At 40.7% G+C, this 27,325-nt stretch overlaps 1 protein-coding gene across 2 annotated transcripts in view; it reads left to right on the forward strand.

Annotated features, from left to right (window-relative positions):
• The window catches only part of FRAS1 (Fraser extracellular matrix complex subunit 1), a 441,866-nt gene that overhangs the window by 228,220 nt on the left and 186,321 nt on the right, over positions 1 to 27,325 (forward strand). For both annotated transcript variants that reach the window (XM_057502364.1, XM_036906452.2), the window contains exons 15-18: positions 5,364 to 5,507; positions 12,704 to 12,844; positions 14,711 to 14,851; positions 16,102 to 16,278. In XM_057502364.1, the coding sequence (XP_057358347.1) occupies positions 5,364 to 5,507; positions 12,704 to 12,844; positions 14,711 to 14,851; positions 16,102 to 16,278 (603 nt within the window). The remainder of the gene's footprint in view (positions 1 to 5,363; positions 5,508 to 12,703; positions 12,845 to 14,710; positions 14,852 to 16,101; positions 16,279 to 27,325) is intronic.

Consider the following 27,325-nt stretch of genomic DNA (forward strand, 5'->3'; position numbering starts at 1 on the left):
CGGGTTTCCAGAATATATGGAGACCAGACATTCCTATTTCAGGGTGAAAAGGCTTCTGTTGGCACAGAGGCAGGTTGAGGGTGAAGTTCCAGCCTGGTAGGGGACTGAAGACAATTGGAATAAAAGAATAAAAAGTGATGATTACTCAGATGAATTTCCTTTCCTTTTAAATTTGTCTGGCATTTGTGCTTCTTAAACAAGTAGCTTTGGCCTCCTGTGGGTCTGTGATGGAGGGAAAGGAGAATAGTCTGCTCAGTGTCTGGGCTTTTCCATAAGCATCACCAAGCTATTTTCAGTCACTTTCCAAAGGCTTTTGTTGATGTTCTGTAGAGATTGCAAGGAAAGAGCTTTACAGCTGAGGCCTCTGGGAAAGGCTGGAGCCCCTTTATATAACTGCTGGAACAGTCCCTAAGGGCTCTGTTGTATCTCTTTACTTCCTTTCTAAATGGCCCTACCTTTCCCGTAGCGTTTTCTCTCCTCTCCTCTCCTCTTCTGTCTCATGTTGCATTTACATTTGCTCCCTTTATAATTACTTTGCTTTAGACACCAGTTGAAACAAGATTTGTTAGATTTCCCAGGGTATGCCACTCATATGAGCATGTATAACATTCTCAGCTTTCTCATATGTCATCTCGCCATATCCCTGTGAATTAGGTACAACAAATATTATTCCCACTTTACAGATTAAGAAAGCAAGAAACGGTGAAGTTGAGTTTAAGATAGAAAAATTTTTCATCCAACAGGAGCTTCTTACTGGAAATTTATTCAGTCTCCTGATAATACTTTAAAACCTGGCAAGTACTTTGTATTCATTTGTGTGATGAGAATGAGAGTTAGCAGTTGGTATAAAATGGTTAAGGAACAGAATGAAGGACCCTGAATTTTGTATGATATACCTGCTTGTGGCCAGATTTGGGCTGCCTCTGTGTAGCTGAGTGAAAACTTCTTGGAAACCTGACTGCAGCCTTACTGGTGAATCTAAGAGGGCCTGCTGATCAAGCGTGCTAATTCCCTGGTAATGGCAGGGGAATTTATTCTAACAGACCATAGAGAAGGTGAGGAACCAAGGGCTTGTCTCCTTGAGGTGCAGTTTGAGCTGAAGGCTGAACCCATGGGTATCTATCCACTGCCTGGGGTCTGGGAAGGCTTCCTGGAAGGCATGAAGTAACCTGCAGGAAGTGCTTTTAAAACGTCCCTGAAAAGGGTCTGCATTTTATTCTTAGAGCAGCAGCACAGGTTAAAAATTTTTTGCAGCAATCCTTCAATTTCAAAATTATCAAGTACAAAAAGAAATTTCTTATTTTTAGAGTAAGGTTTCAATAGAGAGTTGCCAAAAGAAAAGTAATTCGTTCCTTTTCATTTTGAAATGAATTGCTCAGCAAGCCAGCACATGTCTTATTCTGCTCCAGAAAAGTCAGGGGCTTTCCTAAATAAATTATCTACTGCATGTGAGATAAGATGACTCTCTCTTATTCTCCCGCTTTTTTAATTTATTGCCACAATTTTCACAATATACATTTCAAACCTTGAGTGATCTGTAATCTATCACTAAGATAAAGTATGGTATAAAGCCAGAGAGTGACCTTTTATTTTTCATAATAACCCAAATGTAATAAAAGCCACATGTAAAATAAGCCTGCAAGAAGAGATTATCTGCAGTAGCATATGTTCAGTGTTAGAAATTAGAAATCAATTGCAAAACACAGTGGGAGTATGTCATTATAAAAAATGACAGCTCAAAAAAAAAAAAAAAAGAAAGAAAGAATTGATAGCTCAGCATAGTTCCATGCTGAAATAAAAATCTTTTCTGCGGTCCTGACTGTCCAGGAACATGCCTTTTGTTTGACATGGAAAAGAGAGAAAGCCTAGCATCGCATTGGTTCTCTATATAGATGCAGCATAAATATGTGTCAACATGAGGAGATCTGGACTGCAACAGTTATTAGATAAATTTTACAGCCTCAAGTTTATCTATCATAAGTTATCATATCTTGAGACTGACCTCATGGTTATACCTTCTGCATGGTTTCTATAGTTTCCAACTGATGGGATGAATTCTCTATAACCAATAAAAAAATCTGATGTACATTCATTTAATGTACACTTGATGAGTACTGACTTTGTACCAGGCATCAATCTAGATACTGGGGGTTTAAGATCACTAAAACATGGCCCTAATTTGGGGATGTTATGTTTTCCATTGAAGGGGTTTCATTTGTAACTGAGTAATTAGTAGAACAGGATAAACAGCATAGGAGAGGAATGTACAAAGTGCTACAGGAACATAGAAGAAGGAGTGACTGACTTTATTTGGACAAATTCAGAAAAGCTCCACAGAGGAGCGACACCTCAGGAGGCATCTCAAGGGTAACAGGATTACAGGGCTACGGGAGGAGCCAGGGGTGTTCTCCTGGTGGGAACAGGCATATGGCCTGCTTAGGGCACCCTGCTCCATGCTTAGGGCGTGCTCCAGCATGCTGGAGGGAGGAAGCAGAAGGCAGGGCTGAAATGTTACTTAGGGCTCTGTTTGTGATGGGGCTGAGTACCATCCCTAAGTCTGTGACCTCTGTCCTGCCTCTATCCTTTGGCATCTGTTCTGATTGGTAACACTGGGTATAGTATTAAAAATATTTAGCAAGCAGTATGGCACAGATCAGATCAGCCAGAAGGAGTGGGGACTGGAGATCCTTTCCTTTTGGTTGATGGAGGATGGTGTCTGCTAGGGTTCCCAGAGATGAAGCCACAGCATCAGGGAGGGGGCCAGGATGACAGCCATTTACCAACCAGGTTGCAGGTATTTTTACTGTTTTAACATCCAGTGCAGCTGAATACCTACACTGACATCAAGCCAGTTCCCAAAGGGAATTAAGGGGTTGTGCTTTAATTTCTCATCTCTTCTCCACCCCCTGAACAAAGATGACTTCATCCCTTAAAGATGTCTTGAGTTACTTACCTTCCCCCTTCCCCACTGCAGAGTAAACTTTCTAAAAAGCAAAACTGATGAATTCCACTGCCCTGATTAAAACTTTTTTGGATGAAGTCCAAGGTCCTTACTGGGACCTGCCTGACATTCAAGATCTGGACCCTGTTGTCTTTTTAGCCTCACTCCCCATCATCGCCTCAGGCATTTACTCTCCAGTGCAGTTTGCACAGTGCCAGCCACCAGTGTACTCAAGAGATGCGGTGGTTTAAATGTTTGCTCTAGCAGACCTCCGGTAACATGCTTACCTGTGGCTAGCTGCCCACAGGCTAGCACAGCACCTTGCATGTAGTAGGTGCTTCTGTTGAACACTGATAGACAGATTAGCCTGGCATTCTTCTTAGAAATGATATTGGGTTTTTTGTTTGTTTAGGTAACAGCTTTGAACCAACTCCTGAGTCAGTAAGGCTGAGGCATGAAGGGTGATAGACACTGCAGATGATGGCTATAGTCTGTAATTGAAGGGTAGTTGAATAAGTGAATGATGGATTTCATGTATGTTCAGGGTAGAGTTTGTTGTTAGGATCTTTGCATCCACATTATTAGCTGTAATGCAGTATCAGTGGTTTTTCCTAATACAAACAGTATTCTCATTTAATAATTATAAAATATAAAGTGTTAAATTTAAGTGAAGTTTGTAGAGCCCCAAGCAGTGTGCTCAGCACAGAGTAAACAAAATAGAAATGGACTCTGTCCTCATGAAGGTTATAGTCTAATGAGGGAATCAAATAATAAAATGTCCTCCATCTCTGCTTTCCATCCTCCATCATCACTTACCTGGACCAGAGCAGTAGACTCCACACTGGTCTCCCTGCCTGAGTACAAGTCCTTAAACTTACTCCACATGGGAGCTAGAGAGAGGTTTTACAAATCTGAATCAAGGCTTGTGTCTGTGCTGCTTAATTCCATTCATGATTTCACATTGCAGTTACGATAAAATTTTAATTTCCATAGTCTTCAAGGTCAAGTTTGATAGCACCCCTGGCTCTTTCTCCAGCCATTAATCAGGCCACTGTGCCCCTCTGTACCCCTGTGTGCCCCACTGGGTCCCACTGGGTCCACCAACCCTGGCCATAAAGGCAGCCTTTGATTCCTCCAACCCCTGAGCTTCTTCCCCTGACAACTTCGGGCAGTTCTCTGGCTGCCCCCTTGGCTGGCCCCCTCTCATCCTTTGTATCTATCTACAGTTGGTCCCCCCCAACCCCCTCACTGTTATTCTTTATATCGAAGAACCTTTCCTAGCCCTTAACACAATTTGTAATTATCTCTAAATTTGTTAAGGAGAAACGTTGTCTGAAATTAAGGTTTTCCTGTGCAGTTTAGAGCCAAGAGGAGAGGATTGGATCTTGAGACTTGCAATGCAGGCATCATTTCTCCTGATTCCAAAGTGATACCTAATTAAATTACTTAGGGATAGTTCCCAAGCCACTTGCAATCAGCAGAGGCATTCTCCCTACCAATTTTGGTCAGAATGATTACCTCTGCAAAATAGGGTGTGCTCTCCCTATTTTGCAGAGGTAACATTTTGGAAGTTACGATGCATTAACAGAAGCCTAGGTGGTATTAGCCATACAGTTAGCCAAATCTGAATATAGTCAATTATTCAGAGGAGGCCTCTCTTTACAGATATGATAAGGTGAAGAGCAAGCATGAATAGTCATAAAAAAATCAAATGCTGGATGAATAGGAAATTTTCAGACAATTCTGATCTAGGAAGAATGGATGGTTAGAAACCTAAGGTGTAAGAGAAAGGCAGGCTCTGTGAGTCCTCAAGATACATGTTTAGAGCAGATGCTACTGGAGGAACCAGAGACTGAGGGAGGTAAAGGAGTGGTGAGGGAGGACAGAGGGGTAGAGAGAGAGAGAGAGAGACAGAGAGAGAGAGAGATAGACAGAGAGAGAGGAGACAGATGGAAGGGGAGAGAAAGGTGATAGAAATCACACGATGCCAGGCTTTCCAAACTCTGTCAGGGTGTCAAGTACCTGGCATCCCTCCTGAGGAATCCTTGATGCTGTTGGAGGGAAGACTGGTTACAAAAGGCAAAGTGGCAGGTGACGGAGGGCCATCTGCTTTCATTAGACAGACCGTGTTTGTCTAGAAAATTATTGTTCCCTTCCCTGTGATTCCCATTGCTCCAAAGCATCTGATTTCCTCTTCCAAGTCTCTTAGCAATAATTTATTGAAGTTGTACTTCTGGCCAACAGAAATAGTTTTGTTTTGTTTTGTTTTGTTTTTTGGTGAGAGGTGGTGCACGTATGTGCCTAGCAGTTTAGGAATGCAGGAACCAACATCCTCCTTACAAATTCTAAAACCTTTGAAAGAAACAATGCAACCAGTCCTTCCTACTGTAGGTTGCTCACTGATGTTGCTGTTTGCCTGCAGTTTGCCACGAGTCCTGCGCTGCCTGCTGGGGCCCCACAGAGAAGCACTGCTTGGCCTGCAGAGCCCCCCTCCAGGTGCTGAGAGAGGGCGGCTGTGAGAGCAGCTGTGGAGATGGGTTTTACAACAAGCAGGGGACCTGCAGTGGTAAGTGGCCAGCTTTGCATGCCAAAGCATCTTTTTTCTTCTGCATCTCGTGTTTTATTCAAACCGTAGCATCTGATAACTTTCTTTATTCAACAAATATGCAAGTGGCCGCTAACATTGGCAGTGTTGTAGTACTTTATAGAAACATGTTTTTATCACTGGCAGGATCCCCTTTGGCACCCCCGTCCCCAACAGCTTGTTAGGTTGGATTGCTCATTCTAGCTTGCAGGGGAGGAGGAAGACAGCAAGGCTCAGGCTGCTGGCTCTAAACCCGCAGCTGTAGGGAGAGGAGTGGGGCTTCCTTTCTCCAGATCCCAAACTGTGCATCAGCGTCACACCACCTTCTAAATATACATGGAGACAAAGAAACTCAGGCCAGCTGGAGGCAGACCTGACTTCAGTTTCGTGGCTGTGATTTAAAGCCACAGCAGTGGCCGTACATTCTACCTTTAACACCACTGTATGAGTTAGCCCAACTTAGGCTTCTTTGTGCTTTATAAACACTAACCCATTGAGAATATTATTCAGCCATAAAAAAGAAAAAAATCCTGCCAATTGCAACCACATGGACAGACCTAGAGGGTATTATGCTCAGTGAAATAAGCCAGGTGGAGAAAAACAAATACCATATGATTTCTATTATATGTTGAATCTAAACTCAAAACAAAACAAAATGAACAAAACAGTAGTAGACTCTTAGACACTGAGGGGTGACTGGTAGTTACCATGGGGGAAGGGTTGGGGTGTGTGTGTGGGGGAAGGGTGAGGGTGATAAAGGGGCACAAAATCTCAATCATAATGTTAATTAGTCACAGAGATATAGAGAATATAGTCAGTATTCTGTAACATCTTTCTATGTTGAAAGATAGTAACTACACTAGTTGGGGTGAGGATTCAATAATGTAGATTACTGTTGTATACTTGAAACCAATATACTATTGTTTATCAACTCTACTTCAATAAAAAAAACAGATCGCCCCCAATATTAACCCATCAGGAGGCAGGAACGTATTGGGGGGAAAAGCATAACCTTGTGCAAGTCAGTTTCCCATTTGTAAAATGGAGATAATAGTAGTAGCTGTGATAGACAGAATAAAGGCCCCTCGGAGATGTCTGTGTACTAATTGCTGGGGTTTGTGAATATGCTGCCTTAGGTGGCTAAAGGGGCTTTGCAGATATGAATAAGTAAAGGATCTGAGATGGAGGAGATTATCCTGGATTATTGGGGTGGGCCGTGTAATCAATCACATGGGTCCTTATATGAGGGAGTCAGGAGGGTTGGAGGCAGAAAAATAGAGCTGAGACAGAAGCAGAGGTCAGTGATGGTCACAGTGAAGCTCACCAAAGGCCATGAGCATGCAGGGAGCCTATGGCCCCTGGAAATGACAAAGCAGCGTTTCCCCACAGGGCTTCCGGAGGGCAGGCAGGCCTGCTGACGCCTTGATTTTGGGACTTCTGACCTCTAAAGCTGTAAGATAATAATCTGTGGTGTTTTAAGCCACTGAGTTTGTGGTACTCTGTTACAGCAATAATGAGAAACACACAGCCACCCACCTCAGAAGGCTGTTCTGAGGACTGATAGATTTAATGTATGCAAGGCATTTAGCACACAGCCTGGCACAGAGTAAGTGGTATTTAAGTCTTTGGTATTTAATCCTCACAACGATTTCATGAGATAGTTAATATTATTGCCCTTCTTTTCTAGATGAAGAAATAGAGAGGGTAAGACACTTGCCTAAGGCCACATAGCTAAGAAGGACAGAGCTGGGATTCAAGTCTTGGTCTTTGGCTTTACATGGTAACAGCCTCTGAACTGCTCTACTGCTTGCTGTAATGGGAGACCTCCTCATGCACCCCTGCCTGTTTCCCTCTCTTCTCCTTCTCTGTTATCCTCTCTAGCCTCTCTTCAATCCTCTTCTCCCCCTTCATCCTTGTCTTCCTGTCAGTCTTTAGGTCAGGCAGCTGTCCCCATGGACACTGCCAGGTGCCCAGGTAGGCACTTGATGGTGAAGAAAGGCTTGAGTTGGGTTTACTGTGATGGCCATAACTATAAAAAGGCTGAGATGACTTTCTTTTTTAATAACTGAGTCCATTAAATCAATAAAACTGTGCAGCCCATAAACTTCCTTGAGTTATTGTACTCATTTTGTTTACTGAGCAGGGCACTAGCAAAAGTGAGACGGTCTTTGGAACTTGCCACATCCACTTGTCTTAGGGAAGAGAGAGAGCTGTTGGCAGCTGCTTGCTTAAAGCTATGCAGAGACCCCTCAGCACTGCTGGTGTGAAAAATCTCACTTGAATGGATGAGTCACAGGTCTTCGGTGTGGATTCAGGAGACAATGTCCAGGCTGCTAACAGCCTGAGCAATTTAATCTTTTTCTGTCAGCATCACTTTCCTGCTCAATTAAGCCAGATGTATTCTCTAAAGGTCAGCAGATGGCAAATTTGCACTAGTCCCAGAGGCCTAAAGGCATTTAGCCTTTAAGGACCCAAGGAGGCTGGCTGCTGTCACTGATGAGCAGTGACACTGAGCTGCTGCCTCAACAGCATTATCTGGATTGAGAAAGCAACTTTTGCTGAGAAAGTGTGTACTGAAAAGGAGGGATGGCTAGTGAGCCTTGAAGCAGTGAGGGTGGGAATCTACTCGAGCTGAGAGCTTGAGTGAAGAAAGCCGAAGTTCCTCGAAGACCAGAAGAGTTAAAAAAGAAGGACTATAGGTGGCCCAGGGAGAGAGTATACATCTGAAATGCTATCTGTACACATTCTAAAATAAAGCATCAGAAAGAAAACTCCCAACAGGCCAACAGGTAATTACTGAACACCTGCCGTGTGCCTGGCACAATGCAAGACTTCATGATGTCACTGGCATTGACTAACTGGCCTTTTGATAAAGGCTACAGTTTACACCCTTCATAAAATTACTAGAATTTTCTATGTTTGCCTCAAATGTCTTCAGAAATGTCCGTGTAAATACATTCTAAAACAATGTGAACCAAGCCACTGATTGGTATCAGAATGTTGAGACATCTGATGCTGATAACACTGACTTATTTCCAGTTTAGGTCAGTGCTATTTATGATAAAGACCGGCTGGTGTTGGTTTAATAATTTATAAGCCAAGCAACCTGTATCTGTAGAAATCTCAAAGTCAAGTGTTGAGAAAAATCCAGCATAACCTGTTGTAAGTGCTATGCCCTGGCTGAAAGAAACGACAGCAACCAAGTTCATCTGTGGTACATGCTTTGAGTTTTACAAAAGTTATGTATAAAGGGTGAGGAAATTCAGAGAACAAAACCTCCTTATTCTTTAGCCTTTTAAGTATGTGTGCTGTAATGAAGGACTTTCTGATGCTAGCTAACGTAATAAATCAAAGCGAGCTCAGAAGTTTCTGTTAGCTACTTCCTCTCTCTTCCTTCCTCCTTTCCTCTGCTTTTCTCTTGCCTTCCTTTCTTCCTTTTGTACCTATTTCCCGTCTTTGCCTAGGCAACTATTTTAACTTTTTATCTTCTCATTTTTATGGGCTCATATAAAATGGGCATTGTTGTTTTGAGTGTGTACATATGTATTTTTTCTTAAATGATATCATGTTATAGAGTCCATGGTGTTCTCTTATCACTCAGCAATGTTTTAAGATTCACCCAGGTTGCTCTGTGGTCCAGTTCTTTGCCGCCTGCTGCTTCATAGTACTTGCTGGTCTGCAGCCCCGCAGCTCCGCCATCCGCTCCTCCGGGGGTGAGCTCCCTCAGGTGCCTCCGTCCCCACACCGTCGCTAGAGAGTGCTAGGGAGCAGCCCTTACAGCCTGTGGGGCAGGTGCCCCGGGAGATCTATGGAAGCAGAAATACTGGTTTCTTGACTAAGCAGCACCTACACGCCAAGCATGAGGATTCTCTCACTGCCACATTCTTGCCGCCATATGACATTAACAAGCTTCAGATTTTTTCTGGTCAACAGGTATAGAGGGACATCCCATTCTAATTTGCATTTTTCTCATTGTTAATGAGTTTGAGAATGTTTTAAGTCCTGTTGGGCTTTTGAGTTTTCTCTTCTAAAAAATGCTTTTTAGTGTGTTTTTCCCATTGTTTTATTGGGCCTTGCTGCCTTTTTATTAGTGATTTTATGGAGTTCCTTGTATGTTACAAATATTGACTCTTGACAGTCTTATATATGCAAATATTTTTCCATTTTGTTACCTTTTAACTTTTAAGATGGCACCTTTTGTTGAAAAGCTCTTTCATTCATCATTTTTTACTTTAACATTTTGCTTTGGAATTTTTAAGAAGGCCTACTCTGCTCAGGTTTACACAAAAATTAACCTACATTTTCTTCTAGTAATTTGACAGTGTTATCTTAACTGAGGATGTTGATGCATCTGGATTCCACTTACGTACATGGGTTTAAGTAGGGATCCAGTTTTCCCAATATTATCTAGTAACTCAATCTAACCTTTCTCCATTGACCTTTATTACATATTCAATTTCCACATGCACATATGTCCATCTCTGAGCTATTCTAGTAGTCTAAATTTCTGTTCTTGTACCACTATCACATTGTTGTTGTTTTTTTTTACCACATTGTTTTGTTTTATTCTATTCACTAATTTTTATCGCTTTGCAGTATGCCTCATTACCAGATCGGGCAAATTCTTCCCTTTCTTCCTCATTTTTTCATTTTTTTGAAGTTGACTTAGCTATTCATTAACTTTAAAGTGTGTTTATTGAATTCCTAATGGAGTTCATCTGGAATTTTTATCAATATCGTATTGAAGTTGCAGACTAATTGGGGGAGAAATGACATCCTTCTAATAATTTTGTTTAAATTTACAAGTTCCACTCTATTTAGGTATGTCTTAAAATATTTGATTTGTAGCTTTTTATTGTTAGCTATTTCTAAAATTTTTTAATTTCTGCAATTCTTAATTTTTGCATAAATACACTTAGCTTGCATATTATTCAGTTCTGTTGCTATGTTACTTGTAGAATTGGAAACCTCAGAAGATTTTATGGAGGGTGGGAGGGTGCTTTTCAGGTTAATCTTTTGTTTCTTTGTTCTAGTGTTGGCTACATCACCTGACATCTTTTTTTCTCAAGTTCTTGAATTGTTTTTCAGGAGGTTAGGATGGTATAGTGAATTAGAAAAACAGACAGAATAAATCTCAGTAGTTCTGTATTCTTGAACCATTCATTCTCTGATAGTGAGAAGGGGTTGTTTTGCTTGTTTTTAAAGAATTTAGCCAATGAGTGTAGACTAGGCTAAGTCACAGGCCATCCCACAGCTCCTCCAGCCTCATCTCCCAGAACAGGGGCCTTCCTCTGTTCTGTCCCAGGCTTGTCTCTCTGCCTGTACTTTTGAATGTTCACCTCCTTTTTTCTCCTAGGCATACTTTCAAAATTTATTCAAGCCCTTCTCTTTTTAAATACATTTCCCAGGGTCTATGTTTGCCTTGAGCTTTTACGATATTGAAGAGGCAGAGCATGTTTTTCTCCTTTCTTGTTTCCCTCTGTCTCCTTTCATTCACAGGTAGGAGCCTGTACAGGGACAGTTTACAGTCATGCCTTTCACGTTCATTTTGTCCAATGGTTGCAGCACAGATCACACATATCTCAAATGCTAACTGTAGTGGGCCCTCCTCAGAATTTATTTTTCCTCTCTGCATTGTTAATGACTTCCTTCTTGAAACTCCGTCCCCCTTTGGCTTTTTAGTCACCAACTCCTGCTTTTTCTCCTTTCTCTGGATCATTTCTTCTTGGTCACCTTGGCTAATTTTTTTTTTCATTATATGTTGGTGTTTTCCAGACACTTGACTACCTCTGTCTTGTCCCTCATGATTTTCCTGAATAAATTAACTAATGTCTGATTTCAACAACCACCTGTATGCGATGAACCCTCAGGCCTCTCCCCTGAGCTCCTGAACTATAAATGGAGCTGTTTTCTGGACTGCACACATCCCAAACTGAGCCCATCTAAAAACCCCCACCTACTCCTCTTTTCACATTCCTTGAGTGGCACCCCATCCCCAAGCCAGACTCCCCATCTCAAATCTGTCACCCCACTCACAGCCTTGAGTCAACTCCCATTTCCTTCCGTGAGCATTGCCCCAACTTCCAACTAGGCCCCAACTCTCCTTCCTCACCTCTCTAAATTACCCTCCAAAATGAAGCCAAAGGGATCTTATACACAAACATTGGCATATTTCTACTGTGTTTAAAACTTTGCAGATGCTCCTGCTACCTTTCACAGGATGAGAATCTAGACTATTATAGAATCTAGCATACAGGTTTCCTTAATCTGGCTCTTCCCACTTTCCAGCTGAATAGAACTGCTCTTGCCCTGGACAGCTCAGGATTTTCCCAGGCTATGGGCCACCTTGCTCTTCATCCAGAGTACATTCCCATCAGCTTGGCATGCTCTGACTCACTTTCTAAGTCAACGCTCAATTCATTCTTCTATGAATCCTTTCTTAACATTTCAGACCTTCTATCTTCTACACTACACATATTTTTTGGAATTTCCAGTGTGCCTATAGAGATCAATCTGAGTGATATGTTTACTATTTCTAATATTGCATATGTCTAGCTCCCTCTGTTAAACTGATAAGCCCTTTAAAGCAGAGGCCAAATTGATGTGGCTTTTGTTTCTCTACTGTCTTGCACTCTACCTGACACAGAGCTTAAGAATGAATAAGTGAGTGAGTAGATCCTAGAAAATTGTGCCAATTTCAACATAGTTTTTGTAGTATGACCTTCTTAGTAGTACTTTGAATTTCTGAATTCTGTACCAGCATTGCGAGAAAAATACAGCATGAAATACCTGGGACAAACTTAAACTGAAAAGTTATTCTTTATTTATCTGACATTCAATTTAACTGGGCATCTGGTATTTTTATTTGTTAAATCTGACAATCGTAGCTCCAAGGCTGTTTTGACTTTAAATCTCACATTAAATTGGTTAAATGGTGGGTGTGCCTCAGAGTATTTTTATGCTTAGTTCAAAGAATCATTATTTGGTTCTCCTTCAACTGTGAAAAGAGAAAGTGCAGAGTACTTTGAAATGTTGGAATCGAGGAAATGTAGAACTCGGCTGAGCAGCCAGAGGATGCAAATACTATGTTGATACCAACTGTGCATGTTGTAAAAAATAGACTTGTCTGCTTCCTTTGCTCACTATTGAGTTTCTTGATGGGTTTTCCTCTCCCTTAGCTTGTGATCAATCATGTAAGAGTTGTGGCCCCAATAGTCCCAGATGTCTTACCTGTATTGAGAAGACAGTGTTGCATGATGGGAAATGCATTTCCAAATGCCCTGGTGGGTACTACGCTGATGCCACTGGCAGATGCAAAGGTAAGACATGGGTCATCGATGCCATCATCATCACCGTCATCATCATTATCAAAAAGTACTTAACATATGTTCAGCTATACTTGGTGCTATATGCTGCTTATTTGGGAATTTGTATAATGGTGGAAAAATGTCAAATTAAAAATATTAAGTTTTCGTTATAGAGCCTGTGTTCTATTTGGTATTTCACTGGGGGATATGGGTGGATTCTGAAGAACTAGAATGATTAAATAAAAGATTTAGGCATATTGACACAGGAAAGGCAGTATATACAAGAAGACAAGTAATGACTCTATAGCATCTTACTATGCTGATGGACAGTGACTGTAATGGGGCATGTTGGGGGACTTGATAATAGGGGGATTCTAGTAACCATAATGTTGTTCAAGTAATCGTACATTCACGGTACCAAAAAAAAAAAAAAGATTTAGGCATATTGATCATCATTAGAGATAATTTGGTCCTTTGAAAATGCCAAGAACATCTTTAAGATCTTCATACAGTTGTTGTATACTATAAACCATCACTAACTCAGGTTGCAGGTGTGACAGAATCATTCCTTAGATGGCAGTTATAAATCTGTATATATAAAATATACATACATACCACAAAAAATAAAAATAAAAAGTAAACCAAGTTTGATGACCTGTAAAGCTGAAGTCTGTATCTATTGAAAATCTTATATACTATTTATATATTGTTTCTTTTAGGCTTCTACAACTTAAACTATGCAACATTCCCACTGAAGACTTTATAAGCTTCTGCTTCTGTGTGCTTGCCCTGTGTCTTTCCTTACAGGCCACTCTAGGAAACTGCTGCTGCCTGGGACACCTTGATTCCCGTTCTTCTCCCTAAAACAAGCACACATATTCCCTCTTCTACCTATAGTGTCTGTTAGTGGCAGAATATTTAGACCTGTCCCACAGTCTGATCTTACAAATCTCCCTTGTCTGCCAAACTGTTTACTTACCAAGTGTTCATCCCTTTTCTTCAGCATCCTGCCTCTAAGGTTTTCATCCTATCTCCATATTCTCCTCTCCCAGCTCCTGACATTGTCCTCTGGAGCCTTCTTCCAGCATATCATTCCTGTGCCTTAGGATAGGCCAAGGCACTCTCTGCCTCTAGAGTCAGAGATATCTCACTGTTGCCATCCAGGACCAAGGCAGTGGAGATGTGTGCCTGACATTGTCATATCTAGTGGTAAGACTATTTGACATAATTCTTACTTCAAATCTTAGAAGATCTAAGCTGGAAGTGTCTGAAACTATCATTGAATCCAACCTCTCACTGTGCATATGCCAAGGAAACTAGACCTGGAGAGACCCAGACTTGGTTAAGGGCATAGATAAGGAGGTGGACAAGCTGGTCAGAATGCCAGTGCTGTCAACACCCAGACCCATGAAACTTTGTCTCCTCTTCCCTATTCAGGTAGGGAGTTTTAGGTTTGGACAGACCTCAGGCTAAACCCAGCTCTGCTACTAATTAGCAGTGTGATCTTGGGTGAATTTTTTAGCTTCCCAAGACCTCAGTTTTCTCATCTGCAGGATGTGGTTAATAATGCTGACCTAATGATGTTGCTGTGAAGATAAATAGTGGCAATATGTATAAAACACTTAATGTTACAAATATGAAATAAAGGTTAGCTAATAAATAATAAGTAGAATGTGGAGAAAGGTGGATAAAGGGGCAACATGTGCAGTTCTGTCATACAGCCACCTACTATCACATCTTTTCCCTTGATGTGATGCGACAGCTGAAGGGGGCTTGAGAGTGACAGAAGGAGGCATCCCAGCACACAGGCAGCCCAGCCAGGAAGTATGTTCCTTGTTCGCCTTGGCCCACTGTGCCCCTTCTCACTGTCTTCCTCAGTGTGTCATAACTCGTGTGCCAGCTGCTCTGGACCCACGGCCTCTCACTGTGTGGCCTGCATCCACCCCCGGGCTCTGCATCAAGGCCACTGTCTGCCCAGCTGTGGAGAGGGCTTCTACTCTGACCATGGGGTCTGCAAAGGTACCACTTTTGTCCTTAAGAGACTTTCCCATCACAAGGAAAGGTTTCAACTACCTTTATAGCACAGCTTTTCCTCTAGTGTATATCATATGGCTGTGCATATATGCTTTCTTATTCATTGCCAAGGAATAATCTGAAAAATCACATTTGAATATTTTTGAAGACTCCCCAAAGTTCATGATGTTTCTGGACATCCTTGAGAAGGATGTCATTTCCTTTCCCATGCATGGAAACCAATCATCCTCCTATTTCCTCCTCTTTCTGTTCTCCTAACATCACTAATGTTTTTCTTAGTCTTCATTTTGTTTTTCCCTGAAGGGCTTTTTTGGTTAATGATACTGCTGAGCAAACTGAGAGTTACTAGCAATGCCTCTGGGCTGAGTAAAATGAAAACTCTTAAATAGCTGTTTGCCAACAAGGCTTTGGGCTCACTGAGAGGACAGTGTCATCTGAGCCTTTTCAAACTAGAACATTGGGAACAAACATGTTAATTAAGTGAAATTAATTTTATTTATTTAAATGTAGGGCACCTTGGAAAAGAATTTGAGAATAGTTTAAAAAAATGTATTTAAAGCAGGGCAGTTGCAACAAATATTCTGAAAAAAGGAAATTTTAAAGAATAGGGGAGTTAATTATATCAAAATATACAGATGAAATAGTTCATACTCTATTTGGCTCTGATTTTCACCAGTAGCCAGGGAAAATAAGAAACTATGATGGACTGTCAAATTCTTATTTCTGTTCAAAAAGGTCCTTTTCCTTGTCTAGAAAAGCAGACTTTTCTCATATAAATTCCAAGAGGAATTTGTTGCCTGGACGCCTATATAGTGGGTGATGGATGACAGAATGGACAATAGCACAACAACATTTTTGCAAAAAATACAGTAATGGCCTCATATGAATGCTTCTTAAAATCTTCAATAGCAATTGAGGACATAATGTTAAATCGTCATTCAGTGATTGTACATCCCTGGAGAACCAAGCCAATATTGTCTAGCTTACTGTTTTTTTCATGAGGTAGCCTTGCAGCCCTTACAAGACCAGAGAGGATATGACTAGTTAACATCACCCTCATTTTGTGTCTCTCAAATATTACATTGTTATCACCCTGTGCTTTGTATGTAGAGCACTAGAAAAACAATTTTCTCAAAGGATGTATCTGGTGAACTTTCTAACTGGTTTTGATTCAACTGGGGACTGTCCTTGGTTTCAGTGTGTATTGTTTTCTGCATTTTTATTCCGGTTGGCAGCTTGTCATTCCTCTTGCCTGAGCTGTGTGGGACCAGAGCCCTCTCACTGTGCCCAGTGTAAGGAGCCGGAGGAAGGACTGCAGGTCGAGCAGGTGTCTGGGGCAAACATCGCCTCTGGCAAGTGTCTGTCCCAGTGCAGAGCCCAGTTTTACTTGGAGAACACTGGGCGGTGTGAAGGTGAGTAAGCATGATTTGGAGAAACATCAGGTAGCTTCTGGGCTTACCTCTTGGGAGATCCTGTGAGGTGGGACCAAAGCCAGCGACCTTTGCTTTCGCATTAGAATGGTTCCAGGAAGCTTATGGATGGAGCATAAGACTGGCCTGCAGAAGAGTGGCCCCCACTGCTGGCCTCCTTCCCTTTGTGAATAATAGATGATCTTGGAGAGCTAGTTCCCTTCACCCCCTGTCCCCAAAGTTGCACTCTCAGAATTTCCAGGCAGGAAGTCTTTCAGGGACAGCATGAGTAGGTAAGAGAGACCCTGAGCTCATTGTAGAACTCCGTTTATTATTTTTTCTAATTTATTACTACTCTGCATATGAATTGGTCCCTTCAGGGAAAAATCTGGACTTCCGTCAAAATTTAGAAGTGATTCCTGCCATTGTCTTAGCATATCATCTGCAGAGAATTGATGCCATCCTGAACAATTTGACTCAACAGCTGGGTCATCTATGACTGGTTGAGGATGTGAAGGGGAGATAAATATATATGTAATTATATAATTTCTTGGGATTTATATAATCCCAAGCGTAGGGGAGGCCTCTCTCTGCTCCTATGAGAAACTGCCTTGCTGTTGGGTGAATTATTTGATTCTCAAGTTACTTGAAAAGAAAATTCATTACTTTTACTCTTCATTGTAAACATACGTTCATTCAAGGAAACTTTGAACTTAAAATAAAAGAAGAGAAGTACTCTGCCCATCATCTCACCTAAACCCAATTGTCCTTATCATTTTGCTACAATATGGCTGAGTCTCTTTTCTTATGCATAGCTTCCAGTTTTTATTTTTGCAACATAACTGTAAGCATGCTGAAGATTCACTTTTGTCTCCTACAAATCCACTTATTCAGTGGTTTCACTTTTGCATTGGAATACACCCTCTCTGGAAATGCTTGATTTCAAGATTAAGTTGAAAGAGTGTGGACACAGTGAGTCATATGGCATAGTAGAAAGTATGCAGAATTGGAATACAGGGACCCCAGGCCAGACACTTAAGCTCACTGAGGCTTTGTGTTCACAGCATGACAATAGGGCTAATTATCTTTCACACAGGCTTTTTGCCAGGATGGAGGAGGATAAGAGTGTGAAAGTGCTTGGTGAATTGTAAAGCCGCTAAATCTCCATCCGTATACTCAGGTGTTCAGGAACAATACAGAGGCAACGGTCTGCTCCCTGGGCTGCGGCTGGCTCCAGAGAGTTTACATGATGCCTGGAAATCGGGAGAAGGATCTTTACTCTCTCTGCCCATATATGCGTCGCCCAAACTCTGTGGTCCCTTAAACTTTTGTGGCTCTGTTTCCACAACCACTTATAAAATTTGGGGTTTGTTGCTTTGAGTCCATGTCTTCCCAAAGCACCTCACCACACAGCCTTCCCCTGTGATCCCAGGGACATCAAAAGGAGTTCCTCCCAGGCCACTCAGCATGGTTAGCATCTTCCTACCATTCTGAACACTGTATTAAAAATGAAACAGTGAATTTGGAGAGGGATCAGAAAGGAGAAACAAAAATGATTAACATTTTAAAAGTTCAGTTGTAAGTAAAAATCAGTGGCCAGGGTTATTCAGCCAGAAAATAAAGTTACTGTTGATTAGGCACACACCAGGAGCCAGACACTGTGAAGGGAGTGCAGTGCCTTCATTGTTTTCTCACTTAGTCCAAAACCAGTGGGGTCAGTGGGACAACTGTTTTAGAGCAGAAGAAACTGAGGCTTGAGGAATTTAAGGCTGTAACTTGCTCAGTCATGTAGTGAGCACAGAGTCCTGCAGGCAACTAAGTCAGTCTGACTGCAGTATCCATGTTTTAAATCAGAATACTGCTATCTGTGGTCACTAAGGGAGAAAAGCACAGCATACTAATGGTTCAGGATTGGGACATCTTAAATTTAAGAAAGCATCCTTGACAAAGGGGAGTTTTCTGGGAATCCCTTTATGTAGACACCTTTTGAAAAAGATTAGAATGTATTCCCTCTGGAATGGTTTAATTGTTGTCCCATGTGAAAGGACTAGATTGACCTCTTGAGTCCCTTAAAGTCCTGTGATTTTTATGCTAGTTAACATAATATTATTAGGCACCACACATATAGCTGTCTACTCACATTTATTACCAAATCCCTGTGCAGTTTCTGCTAGGTAGATTGTTGTACTTAATTTAGAAGTGATGAGAATGTGGCAGAAAGAGGTTAATTGAGTTGCCCAAGATTCCATTGGGAAACTGAGAGCAACCAGCAATTGTTCCCAACTCTATCTGAGTATTAAGTGTGTTGATTGATGTATTTCCTGTCACTCATGCTATGTCTCAGGAAACCTTTCTGCCTTCCCACAATCTGCTCCTATTTTGATTCTGCTGAAGTTTGTCTATACAGTCAGGCCTGTAGCTCAATGAGAGAGCACTGGTCTCTCCTCACACAGTCCCAGAATTACCTTTGCCTCTTTCCTGAATGTTTAAGAAGGCTGAAATTTTTCTGTGTGTGTGCCATGGAGAGTTTATTTTACAGCACTTTTGATCTCAAGTGCTTTTCTCTAAAGAAGACAAAAACAACTGTTTCTGGAACTCTCCGTCTCCTTCTTCCTGAGTCTGAAGCACAGAGTGATTGGACTACTACTGCAGCTGATGAAAGCGAGAGGCAGATGCATTACAGGAATGAGCAGTTTACATAGAGTCTGAAGTGGTGTCAGAAATTGTTACAAAATTTTCTCCTCTGAGTTACATGATGAACCCAGGAATTATCTAAGGTAATTATGGAAGGTGAAGCAGAAATACTCAGGATATTTGACGACCATCCAAGTCTGTGACTGAAGGATGGAAAAATATAAAATTTACAACAGTGACCAAAGAGAACATTGAGTAGCTGAAGGACCGTTACTTGACTCATTCCTTCTGTGATGTTTATTGAGTGGACCATGGGTGTCAGGCATTGTCTAGGCATTGGGGTACACCTTTGAATGAGCCAGATGAAATTCTTGCCCTCATGGAATTTATATTCTGATGAGAGAAATAGATAAATAAATAAATGAGTAACAGCAACAGCAACAAAATGCATGGTATACCCTTGGCTAGTGGTAGGGGTCTGAGCCGTGAAGGCCAGGGTAGGGTCATGAGGGAGAAAGAGGTGGGCTGAGGTGGTCTTCAAAGTACAAGTGCTTTGCAAGGTGGGAATGGCTACCTGCATGTTGTTTGTACTGCATTTCTGGCTCATTCTCAGAAATGAACTTGGGTACATCAGAAGATGGAGCTTCGACATTATGCTTTTTTTTCACATGGCCTCTGTGTTTTCAAAGTGTGACTAGGATTGCTGGTACAAAAGAGAGTCCGTTACTAATTATAAAAGATAATTTGGAGACATTTTCAGTAGTCAACCCAAATTGTGCATGTTTATTAAATACTAATGTTTAGTATTAACTAAAACAAGTATTTTAGTAATTTTATCCAGAGTTCATCCCACATGTTAGTTTAACTGATTGCTTGCTAGCATTGACAGGTTCTAGTTTCTAAAAAAAACCCCAAAAACAAAACACACAAAAAAGCTCAAGAAATATCTGTCAGCTATTTGCACAAACAAAACAAATCAGTAAAACCCAAGCCCTCCAAAATGACATCAACAAACCACCCCCTCCTTTGTCTTCCATCCTCCCCCACTACTTTTCTGTACCTCTGTGAAGTCGGAAGTCTAGCCAAGGCCTCCAGGCTGGGTGGGGAGCTAAGGGGCACAGCTGCAGGGCCCCCATTCCCATGGTCATTTGTGCAGCCGGTGCTTCTGGGAGTTACTCAGTGACTGTGCAGCCCTCACGGAGTCCCTGGCAGCTTAGGGTGGGTGGGCAGGACAGAGGGCTTGGGGCTCTTGTCGCTGGCAGGCCTCACCTCTCTTCTTGGATGTGCCCAGGATCAGGCCAGGTTTCTCAACTCGGTCCCAGGTTCTACTTCCACTCTTGTTGAAGATTTTTTTTTTCTTTTAGAGGATTCAGCCATCTTGAAGGCTTAGCTTTTAGTTGAGGTCTCTCTGGAGCAGAGCCTCTTATAGGAATCTCCTAGGAATATTGGTAATACGGAGTTAGATTTAGTAGGCTTGGGGTGGGGTCTGAGTTTGTGTATTTATAACATGCTCCCAGGTGAGGCTGATGCTTCTGGTCCATGGACCATAGTTTGAGTAACAAAGCCTTTAATTAGAGAAGGATAAGTATATTACTTTATCACTGGTATGCTTGGGTCAAACTAAAGCAGTTTTTTTAATCCTAGTTTTATTTCTTCTCATTACATGCATCATGCATATTAGAGAAACTTTAAAAAATACAGATTTTACATTACAGAAACTTTTAAAATACAGATAAACAATAAAATAAAAACAGCTATTACTAGGTTACTCAAATTCAGCAAAAGAAATAAACAGGATTAGGAAATAAAAAATATTTAGCAAATAAAAATGAATTTTTTAGTATAACTATGTCCCAAAATTGCCTGAGATATTCTAAAATGTTATTCATTATTTATCAGAAATTCAAATTTAACTAGATGTCCTTTATCTTATCTGTAAGTTCTACCTACAACCCTTCAATCTTGAGATAGTTTTTTTTTTAATTTTTTTTTATTGAAGGGTAGTTGACACACAGCATTACATTACATTAGTTTCAGATGTACAACATAGTGATTCAACATTAATATACATGACAATTCTAGGTACCAGCTATCACCATACCAAGCTGTTACAATATCTTGACTATATTCATTACATCCCAGTTACTTATTATTTTACCATTGGAAGTGTGTACTTTTTTTTTTTTTTTTCTGAGGGCATCTCTCATATTTATTGATCAAATGGTTGTTAACAACAATAAAATTCTGTATAGGGGAGTCAATGCTCAATGCACAATCATTAATCCACCCCAAGCCTAATTTTCATCAGTCTCCAATCTTCTGAGGCATAACAAACAAGTTCTCACATGGAGAACAAATTCTTACATAGTGAATAAGTTACATGGTGAACAGTACAAGGGCAGTCATCACAGAAACTTTCGGTTTTGCTCATGCATTATGAAATCTAAACAGTTCAAATATGAATACTCATTTGGTTTTTATACTTGATTTATATGTGGATACCACATTTCTCTCTTTATTATTATTATTTTTAATAAAATGCTGAAGTGGTAGGTAGATACCAGATAAAGGTAGAAAACATAGTTTAGTGTTGTAAGAGAGCAAATGTAGATGATCAGGTGTGTGCCTGTAGACTATGTGTTAATCCAAGCTAGACAAGGGCAATAAAACATCCACGTATGCAGAAGATTTCTCTCAGAACAGGGGGGGTGAGGTTCTAAGCCTCACCTCTGTTGATCCCCAATTTCTCACCTGATGACCCCCCTGCAACTGTGCCTGTCTTAGGTTGTTCCTCCCTTGAGGAATCTTACCCATCTCTGGCTAACCAGTCATCTTCCGGGGCCATACAGGGAAATGTAAAGTTGGTAAGTGAGAGAGAAGCCTTATTGTTTGAAAAGGTTAGCTTTTTATTTCTTTGCATATTTATGCCCTGTAGCTTCTATGCCCAGCATTTGTCTTGAGGTCTCTTTACCACTTGGAAGAATTATGATACTCGGTAAATTTGATATGAGGCACGAATTCTATTTAAGGGTTGTAATTAGGAAGGAAGAAGAAAAGCTATAGAAGTAGCAGGTGGAAGAAAACATGGGAAGATTGATTATTTCTTTGACATATCTTCTTGTAGAATAACTTCAGCATGTATAGGTTTTAAGCTACTACTTAAATTGCGCACACACATTAACATAATAGGAGTATAGTTACATAACCAAAGCATATCTGTAATTACCAGCCATCTCCAGTGAAACCAAGAAAACCAGTTAGGCACCTTAGGCATTTGTGAAAACTTATCTATGATATGGTGGATATTGTCCAACTGAACTTGAACAGTCTGAGAGAAATCAGACAAATTAAAACAACCCATTCCTGGGGACTGTTCACATGCCATATGTTCTTTTAACAGTAAATAGTCTGTAGTTGTAAGATTTTGGAGTGCTACAATTTGCACTTCTCCTAATTCTTGATTGAGTTCCAACAGTATAGATCCAGTCAAATTTGTTGTTTTACTGTATGCACAGGCCAGCTTAGATATCTCCTTCTTCATTCCCATGGCAAGTCCAGGAACTGGTGGGATGAGTGCATCTACACCTGTAGCAGTGCATGGATCTTTGTTGGGGTTTTTTGATGATCATCTTCTGAGTCTTTTGATGATCATCATGAGTCTTCCAGAGAGTGCTGATGTTGGAAGTTCTTTTTCATATCATATCTTAGTTCATTTTTCGGGTAGCCCAATTAGGCTTTGATCTTCTGTATAAACACAAACAGACCCTTTGCCTATACTTTTATATGCCCTTTATACTCTTGTGTAGAACTCATTGGAGGTTACCACACAGGAGCTGCCCTTTTTTTTTTTTTTTTTTCGCTATCCCTAATCTACACTTACATGATGAATATTATGTTTACTAGGCTCTCCCGTATACCAGGTCCCCCCATAAACCCTTTTACAGTCACTGTCCATCAGCATAGCAAAATGTTGTAGAATCACTACTTGCCTTCTCTGTGTTGCACAGCCCTCCCTTTTCTCCTACCCCCCCATGCATGCTAATCTTAATACCCCCCTATTTCTCTCCCCCTCTTATCCCTCCCTACCCACCCATCCTCCCCAGTCCCTTTCCCTTTGGTACCTGTTAGTCCATTCTTGAGTTCTATGATTCTGCTGCTGTTTTGTTCCTTCAGTTTTTCCTTTGTTCTTATATTCCACAGATAAGTGAAATCATTTGGTATTTCTCTTCCTCCGCTTGGCTTGTTTCTCTGAGCATAATACCCTCCAGCTCCATCCATGTTGCTGCAAATGGTTGGATTTGCCCTTTTCTTATGGCTGAGTAGTATTCCATTGTGTACATGTACCACATCTTCTTTATCCATTCATCTATCGACGGACATTTAGGTTGCTTCCAATTCTTGGCTATTGTAAATAGTGCTGCGATAAACATAGGGGTGCACTGATCTTTCTCCTACTTGATTGCTGCATTCTTAGGGTAAATTCCTAGGAGTGCAATTCCTGGGTCAAATGGTAGGTCTGTTTTGAGCATTTTGATGTACCTCCATACTGCTTTCCACAAAGGTTGAGTTGAACTAACTTACATTCCCACCAGCAGTGTAGGAGGGTTCCCCTTTCTCCACAGCCTCGCCAACATTTGTTGTTTTCTGTCTTTTGGATGGCAGCCATCCTTACTGGTGTGAGGTGATACCTCATTGTAGTTTTAATGTGCATTTCTCTGATAATTAGCGATGTGGAGCATCTTTTCATGTGTCTGTTGGCCATTTGTATTTCTTTTTTGGAGAACTGTCTGTTCAGTTCCTCTGCCCATTTTTTAATTGGGTTATTTGTTTTTTGTTTGTTGAGGCGTGTGAGCTCTTTATATGTTCTGGACGTCAAGCCTTTAACGGATGTGTCATTTTCAAATATATTCTCCCATACTGTAGGGTTCCTTTTTGTTCTATTGATGCTGTCTTTTGCTGTACAGAAGCTTTTCAGCTTAATATAGCCCCACTTATTCATTTTTGCTGTTGTTTTCCTTGCCCGGGGAGATATGTTCAAGAAGAGGTCACTCGTGTTTATGTCTAAGAGGTTTTTGCCTATGTTTTCTTCCAAGAGTTTAATGGTTTCATGACTTACATGCAGGTCTTTGATCCATTTTGAGTTTACTTTTGTATATGGGGTTAGACAATGGTTCAGTTTCATTCTCCTACATATAGCTGTCCAGTTTTGCCAGCACCATCTGTTCAAGAGACTGTCATTTCACCATTGTATGTCCATGGCTCATTTATCAAATATTAATTGACCATGTATGTCTGGGTTAATGTCTGGATTCTCTAGTCTGTTCCATTGGTCTGTGGCTCTGCTCTTGTGCCAGTACCAAATTGTCTTGGTTACTATGGCTTTATAGTAGAGCTTGAAGTTGGGGAGTGAGATCCCCCCTACTTTATTCTTCTTTCTCAGGATTGCTTTGGCTATTCGGGGTCTTTGGTGTTTCCATATGAATTTTTGAACTATTTGTTCCAGTTCATTGAAGAATGCTGCTGGTAGTTTCATAGGGATTGCATCAAATCTGTATATCGCTTTTGGCAGTATGGCCATTTTGACGATATTAATTCTTCCTAGCCACGAGCATGGGATGAGTTTCCATCTGTTAGTGTCCCCTTTAATTTCTCTTAAGAGTGACTTGTAGTTTTCAGGGTATAGGTCTTTCACTTCCTTGGTTAGGTTTATTCCTAGGTATTTTATTTTTTTGGATGCAATTGTGAATGGAGTTGTTTTCCTGATTTCTCTTTCTGTTGGTTCCTTGTTAGTGTATAGGAAAGCCACAGATTTCTGTGTGTTGATTTTGTATCCTGCAACTTTGCTGTATTCCAATATCAGTTCTAGTAGTTTTGGGGTGGAGTCTTTAGGGTTTTTTATGTACAGTATCATGTCATCTGCAAATAGTGACAGTTTAACTTCTTCTTTACCAATCTGGATTCCTTGTATTTCTTTGTTTTGTCTGATTGCCGTCGCTAGGACCTCCAGTACTATGTTAAATAACAGTGGGGAGAGTGGGCATCCCTGTCTAGTTCCCGATCTCAGAGGAAATGCTTTCAGCTTCTCGCTGTTCAATATAATGTTGGCTGTGGGTTTATCATAGATGGCCTTTATTATGTTGAGGTACTTGCCCTCTATGCCCATTTTGCTGAGAGTTTTTATCATGAATGGATGTTGAACTTTGTCAAATGCTTTTTCAGCATTTATGGAGATGATCACGTGGTTTTTGCCTTTGTTTTTGTTGATGTGGTGGATGATGTTGATGGACTTTCGAATGTTGTACCATCATTGCATCCCTGGGATGAATCCCACTTGGTCATGGTGTATGATCCTTTTGATGTATTTTTGAATTCGGTTTGCTAATATTTTGTTGAGTATTTTTGCATCTATGTTCATCAGGGATATTGGTCTGTAGTTTTCTTTTTTGGTGGGGTCTTTGCCTGGTTTTGGTATTAGGGTGATGTTAGCTTCATAGAATGAGTTTGGGAGTATCCCCTCCTCCTCTATTTTTTGGAAAACTCTAAGCAGAGTGGGTATTATGTCTTCCCTGTTTGTCTGATAAAATTCCGAGGGAAATCCATCTGGCCCGGGGGTTTTGTTCTTTGGTAGTTTTTTGATTACCGCTTCAATTTCGTTGCTGGTAATTGGTCTGTTTAGATTTTCTGTTTCTTTCTGGGTCAATCGTGGAAGGTTGTATTTTACTAGGAAGTTGTCCATTTCTCCTAGGTTTCCCAGGTTGTTAGCATATAGGTTTTTCATAGTATTTTCTAATAATTCTTTGTATTTCTGTGGGGTCCGTCGTGGTTTTTCTTTTCTCGTTTCTGATGCTGTTGATTTGTGTTGATTGTCTTTTCTTCTTAATAAGTCTGGCTAGAGGGTTATCTGTTTTGTTTATTTTCTTGAAGAACCAGCTCTTGGTTTCATTGATTTTTGCTATTGTTTTATTCTTCTCAATTTTATTTATTTCTTCTCTGATCTTTATTATGTCCCTCCTTCTGCTGACCTTAGGCCTCATCTGTTCTTCTTTTTCCAATTTTGATAATTGTGACATTAGACCATTCATTTGGGATTGTTCTTCCTTTTTAAAGTATGCTTGGATTGCTATATACTTTCCTCTTAAGACTGCTTTTGCTGCGTCCCACAGAAGTTGGGGCTTAGTGTTGTTGTTGTCATTTGTTTCCATATATTGCTGGATCTCCATTTTGATTTGGTCATTGATCCATTGATTATTTAGGAGCGTGTTGTTAATCCTCCATGTGTTTGTGAGTCTCTTTGCTTTCTTTGTACAGTTTATTTCTAGTTTTATGCCTTTGTGGTCTGAAAAGTTGGTTGGTAGGATTTCAATCTTTTGCAATTTTCTGAGGCTCTTTTTGTGGCCTAGTATGTGGTCTATTCTGGAGAATGTTCCCTGTGCACTTGAGAAGAATGTATATCCTGTTGCTTTTGGATGTAGAGTTCTATAGATGTCTATTAGGTCCATCTGCTCTACTGTGTTGTTCAGTGCTTCCATGTCCTTACTTATTTTCTGCCCAGTGGATCTATCCTTTGGGGTGAGTGGTGTGTTGAAGTCTCCTAGAATGAATGCATTGCAGTCTATTTCCCCCTTTAGTTCTGTTAGTATTTGTTTCACATGTGCTGGTGCTCCTGTGTTGGGTGCGTATATATTTAGAATAGTTATATCCTCTTGTTGGACTGAGCCCTTTATCATTATGTAGTGTCCTTCTCTATCTCTTGTTATTTTTTTTGTTTTGAAGTCTATTTTGTCTGATATTAGTACTGCAACCCCTGCTTTCTTCTCACTGTTGTTTGCTTGAAATACGTTTTTCCATCCCTTGACTTTTAGTCTGTACATGTCTTTGGGTTTGAGGTGAGTTTCTTGTAAGCAGCATATAGATGGGTCTTGCTTTTTATCCATTCTATTACTCTATGTCTTTTGATTGGTACATTCAGCTCATTAACATTTAGGGTGACTATTGAAAGATATGTACTTATTGCCATTGCAGGCTTTAAATTCTTGGTTACCAAAGGTTCAAGGTTAGCCTCTTTAGTATCTTACTGCCTAACTTAGCTCGCTTACTGAGCTGTTATATACACTGTCTGGAGATTCTTTTCTTCTCTCCCTTCTTATTCCTCCTCCTCGATTCTTCATATGTTGGGTGTTTTGTGCTGTGCTCTTTCTAGGAGTGCTCCCATCTAGAGCAGTCCCTGTAAGATGTTCTGTATAGGTGGTTGGTGGGAAGCAAATTCCCTCAGCTTTTGTTTGTCTCGGAATTGTTTAATCCCACCGTCTTATTTGAATGATAGTCGTGCTGGATACAGTATCCTTGGTTTAAGGCCCTTCTGTTTCATTGTATTAAATATATCATGCCATTCTCTTCTGGCCTGTAGGGTTTCTGT

This window comes from Manis pentadactyla, chromosome 5 (genome assembly GCF_030020395.1).
Source record: "Manis pentadactyla isolate mManPen7 chromosome 5, mManPen7.hap1, whole genome shotgun sequence".
NCBI lineage: Eukaryota > Metazoa > Chordata > Mammalia > Pholidota > Manidae > Manis > Manis pentadactyla.